Raw genomic sequence first — 5,111 nt, 5'->3', positions numbered from 1 at the left:
TACAATTTTCTTAACTCTACTCATCCCCATGTACCAGTTCTGTTCCCCTTCTGATTTTCCTTTGTTATTCGCAAGATGGCTGCCAGCTATAACAGGGATTTCATGTTTTCTTTACAACCATGAGAAAAGAACAACTGGACTTCTTATAACCACTGTTTTGAGAAGTCAAAAGTGACAACCAAGCAAAAGTCCTGAGCTTTGAGATGACTGGATCACCATGGAACCAATCCCTGTAGCCAGGAAAATACCTTGGTACCACTTGGTTTAAGCATGGGTTACCTGAACCAATCACCTGTGGGGCTGGGGCTGGGGACCTACACAGAGGACATGGCTGTTACCTGCTAGGAAAGGAGTGACGTGGAATTTGAGGAGGTAGTCACAGCATAGTGTCTGCTACAATCCTTCATGCACAGACTCTGAATTACTAAGTGCTTTTTATTCACTATCAGAGATAAGCTCTGTACAAAGGAATCTATTTCCTTTAAATTTGCTAAGTCAGACATTAAAGATGTCTTTTAAGTTTGTTTTTTCATAGCTCTTTTCCCTTAAGAATACACTGAAATCACCCCTCCCCCCCCGCAAAGAAATGTTTTTAAAGTTTGATATCAGTTTTTAATTCAGAATGATTTAAAATCTATCCTTTATTCCATCTTCCCCAACCCTTTCCTCCCATTTTCCAAAAGCAATATGATCTAATTTGGAATTTTCATTTCTAGTAACCCAAATATTTTCTCCTTCAACTTGGATAATGGAGCATTAAATATACAGAAGAAACCATGTCATGTTCTAAGGTATAAGAAGCCTTGAAAGTTTCCTTCAGATGCATGTTCACCAGCCTCCCAAAACTTATCAAAGCAATGCCTGTCCTGTCCTCATAAATTCACCCCAAATTCATCAACTCAATATGCAAAGTACTGGTCTGAAAGATTTTCAACAACTAAATATTTATTTTACACTTTAATTAGAAATACAGCTCCTTGAGTTTAGAAATGCAATTATAATACTAAATAAAGTGTCCAGGGAGGAGTCCACCTGCAATATTTTCCTCCTACTGCCTTGTTGATGTGAGAATGAGCTGGTCGGAAGACAGGCCACAGCCTTCTTTAAACAATCACTGTTTAAAGGCCATGGAGGACAGACTAAATGAGAAGCTAACTTCACATAACCTCAGATATCAAAACAATTGTAGCCAAACTTGCGATATTTTCTCCAAGCATTATACTTGAAAGAACCATCCTACACTTTCAACTTATTCAAGGTGAAAATGAGTATTCTTTCGCGATTTTAGAGGGTGCCTGCCACTGACGCTCACAACTTGCATTACTGGCAGATGCACTCAGGGAAGAAGTTTAGAATCAGGTCTGGGTATGTTTTCAGTTTGGAATTTACGACTATATCGATCACTCTTCCTCACTGACTTCCCCTCCTTGATTTTAGCAGTGTTGGCTGCCAAAACCCAAAACGCAAGGCATAGTGCATTCCCTTCTGCGTAGCAGGACTCGAAGGCATTTTGGTCTCTTCAACCCCTTGACCTTGTGTGAGAGTGGAGGAAAAGGAACAGTTGTCTGCCACCGAAACCATATGCCACCTTTGGAATGGCCTCATCTCCTCTCTCTTAATAGGGAGCAGCCCTGGGGTTAGAGGGAAGAAGAAGTTGCAACACCTGGGCCAGGCCTGTGGCAGGCCGGCTGCGCCCCCCCACTAAGCAGGCAGGTGTGTGTGTGTGTGTGTGTGTGTGTGTGTGTGTGTGTGTGTGTGTGTGTGTGTTGGGGGGGGAGGGCACCTTGGCCCAAATGCTGCTTAGTCAGGCTCCAATGCCTCACTGAGCTGCAGATGTGCCCAGACCTGCCGTCACCAGGTGTCTATGTCTGGGCCGGGAGGTGACGGAACAACTGTGACTCTTGCCTCCTGGTGTTTCCCGACACTGTCCTCAAAGGAATGTGGAAGACTTAGGCAAAGCCACCTCAGAAGGCCCCTGACAGAGCCACAGCTCTCTGCCCACCCTGCCATGTCAAAAGCCCTGCCCCTTTGGTTTCACACAGTCTTTTTGCCAAGAACCCCAGGGCTGGCTCCTCCTCCAGGCTACCGATGGGCTCAGGTGGGAGGCAACTACGCACCTGTTCTGCTGTAATATGCTGTTCCCATCATTAGAACCCAAACAGCCATAGCTAAAGTTATTTATTTTTCTTTTTCATACAGTGATCCATGATTTAAAATACCTTTTTAAAATTAAAAACAATTTTTTTCAAGCTCATTTTCCCCACTGTGGAAAACTTTGTGAAAATTAGTTCCCCAAGGAGATGCTCTTTTGTATTTACAAGAAATATTAACAACTAGAGGGAGTTTTATCAGGGTATAAATATTGTAAAGTTTATCAGCCCATTAGTGGACTCTGAATCCAACACAAAAAGGTTACTAACCTCTGGGTGGCTTTCGAGAATTCCATTTAAAGCTTAGGCGGCTGTGAACCATTCTCCATCAGGAGTGATGTTCACTCTACAAATATTTATTGCACACCTACTATATACTACAAGCCCAGGCCTCTAAAGACATCACTGTATATAGCAGAGGGTGCAAATGAACAGCACATTGACCAGATTCAGCCAGCAAACACATTTTGTCCTACACACACCATATTTATCAAAAATTTGAATTAGTTGCCAACTTTTAAATATCAGAATATTTCCAGCTTCTCTTGAAAACTCAAGAAACTTGGCATAACTGAGCCCGCATTCCTGGCTGATGACAAGAAGAGTAACAACTGCCCACTTCAGACAGGCACTGGCCCTGGATTCACACCACCCCCACCTGCCCAGACCCTCGGCATGTGCTGGTGGTTCTCGTGATAGGCAGCCACGGCACACACAGGGATTTTCTGACTTTGTGTCTTCTCAACTTTTCCCCTGTTTAATAAAGACTTTTTCAGTCCTAGTTATTGTAAAGTTAGAGAAAACATTTTGTTTTTAGGCTCGCTAAAATGAGGAACTTGTCACAAAAGGAATGTGGCAAGGCTAAAGCACAGAGGCAAACAGTGAGGACTATGAGAGCAGTGTGGCACTCAGGGATGTCCGCACTGGCCAACTGAGGAAGCCGAGGCCCAAAGAAGAGCGAAAACATGCCCAGATCCCATTACTGACCAGTAGGAGAAAAGAAGCGTGTTCTGGATGGTCGTTGGCCAGCTGGGACGACATTCTTTTCTATACGTAGAGGTGAGTTCTCGTTCGCAGTTTCTGCTTACGTGTTTCCGAGAAGTGGCAAAGAAGCCCATTAGATCTGGGAATAAATGAGAGGACTGACTTCAGAAGTCACACCGTGATATCGAGTACCTGATTCTAAATGAACCTGCAGAAGATTAATTAGTAATTTTCATCTAGATCTATTGACTCCTTATATGTGGGTCAAAATTATCATATATGAATGAAGAAATGTGGCTATCGATCCCCGTGGAGTGAGTTGGGTGAGGCAGCCTGTTTTCAAATTATGTATGACCAAAATTTTCCTTGTATTTGTTTCTAGGGATAGAGTTAGACAGGTTGATCTTCATATTTGTTGATAGTAGAAAGTTTTACTAAAAGCAATATAATCCACTTGCAACAAACACCACGATACTGACCGAAATCTTCGAGAGGACAGATTACAGGAAATTTACATGGGCCACTGCCTGGGCCTTAAGACATTCTGGTGTATGTATAATGAGCATATATGATCATTCGGTAGCCCTGCTTCCAAGGACTCTTCTGGTAAGGAACTTCAGTTAATACAAGAATCAGTTTTATGTGCAGCAGAAAGAAAGGGAGGAGAGTTTGTGGAACGAGCTGTCTTATTTAGCCCTAACGATCTGACCAGAAACAGGGTTTCAAACCTACTTTTAAAGATGAGGACAGTTGAGGCCAAGAAAGCTGACCTCCTCAACCAATTCCCAATCACCAGGAACCAGTTACACCGGCATCATTCTAACTCTAAAACCTGAGCGTTGTCTGCTACAACAACTCGTAGCAAAGAGCCCGCTAAAATGAATGGTCGTGACCAAAGACGTTAAGAGAATGACAAACACAGCTAGGCTAGAGTATGCAATAAGTACAAGAGAAAGCAGACACAGGTGTTTGGGGGAGGGGGGACGTGGTCAGAAGAGGGCAAAGGCACATGGGGTGGAGAGTTGGTTGTGGGTCAGGGAAGGCTTCAAGGAAGCAGTGCCATTTGAGAAAGGCCTTGAAGGATGCACTGTGTTACAGCAGGCAGAGGAAAGAGGAGCAGCAAAGCAGGGTCTGGCACCAGAAAGAAATGGAAGATGAGGAGTTTAGGCTTGGAATTCACAAAGAAAGCTTCATCGAGCGAGGTAGCAATGTGAAGAAATAAGTCTTCCCAACACCTGTAAGGCAGGGCGGAGGCCCTCACATGAGAATAGGCGACCCCTGGACCGCATGAAGCCCACCCGGATACCCACACTCTTCTCTCCCTTCCCTCCTCTCCCCTCAGAGACCTGTGCCTTTCAGAGCCAGGCACCTCCTGCCTGCCTGACTGCAACTCACTTCTTTCCCCCTTTCATCTCCCATCTTTGCCACCACCTCAGATTGTAGGAGCCTTGCGTTTCCTGTTGAAGGGACTCCACCAGCAGCGAGGCGGGAGGAGGCAGTAGGAAACCCCAAGTCCAGCCTTCAGAGAGAATCCCTCTGGGCAACGACAAAGGGAACAAAAGGCCGGACCGTCCTGAGGTTGCGCGTCTGCCCCGCCCGGGGTCCCGCTTCGCCAGCTGCAGGCCATCTCCGGCAGCTCAGCTCGCAGGGGTCAAGGATGCTCCTGAGCACAGGCCCCGGAAGCCGCTTCTCCAGGCAGGACCTCCCCAGGCGCTCAAGGGGGACCAGCCCCTTTGGTGTTTAGGGGACATTTCATTATTTCATTATCCTTGGCACCCAATCACAGAAGTGAAAAATCTGATCCCGTTTACAACCGAAGCCAGTGAGGCTCGGAGAGCACAGTCCCTGGTCCTGGGAACGCAGGACGCTGCTGGGGCTGTAACTCATGCAACCTCCGCAGGGAAGGGGGCGACCCCCGCCGCGGGAACGCGTCCCCCCAGCGCTGCCGGTGGCGAGCGTGGCGAGGCGGGACCCCGA

The 5,111-nt window shown here is 46.2% G+C and overlaps 1 protein-coding gene across 3 annotated transcripts in view; it reads right to left on the bottom strand.

Annotated features, from left to right (window-relative positions):
• Positions 1 to 3,269, bottom strand: part of SH3GL3 (SH3 domain containing GRB2 like 3, endophilin A3) — a 134,405-nt gene extending 131,136 nt beyond the window's left edge. For all 3 annotated transcript variants that reach the window (XM_015593615.2, XM_025050052.1, XM_025050051.1), the window contains exon 1: positions 3,138 to 3,269. In XM_015593615.2, coding sequence (XP_015449101.1) covers positions 3,138 to 3,191 — 54 coding nt within the window. In that variant the 5' untranslated portion in view covers positions 3,192 to 3,269. The remainder of the gene's footprint in view (positions 1 to 3,137) is intronic.
• Positions 3,270 to 5,111: the final 1,842 nt, after the last annotated feature.

This window comes from Pteropus alecto, unplaced genomic scaffold, assembly GCF_000325575.1.
Source record: "Pteropus alecto unplaced genomic scaffold, ASM32557v1 scaffold60, whole genome shotgun sequence".
Taxonomy (NCBI): domain Eukaryota; kingdom Metazoa; phylum Chordata; class Mammalia; order Chiroptera; family Pteropodidae; genus Pteropus; species Pteropus alecto.
The sequence above is the reverse complement of the archived record's forward strand: the minus strand, read 5'-3'. Positions and strand labels throughout refer to the sequence as shown.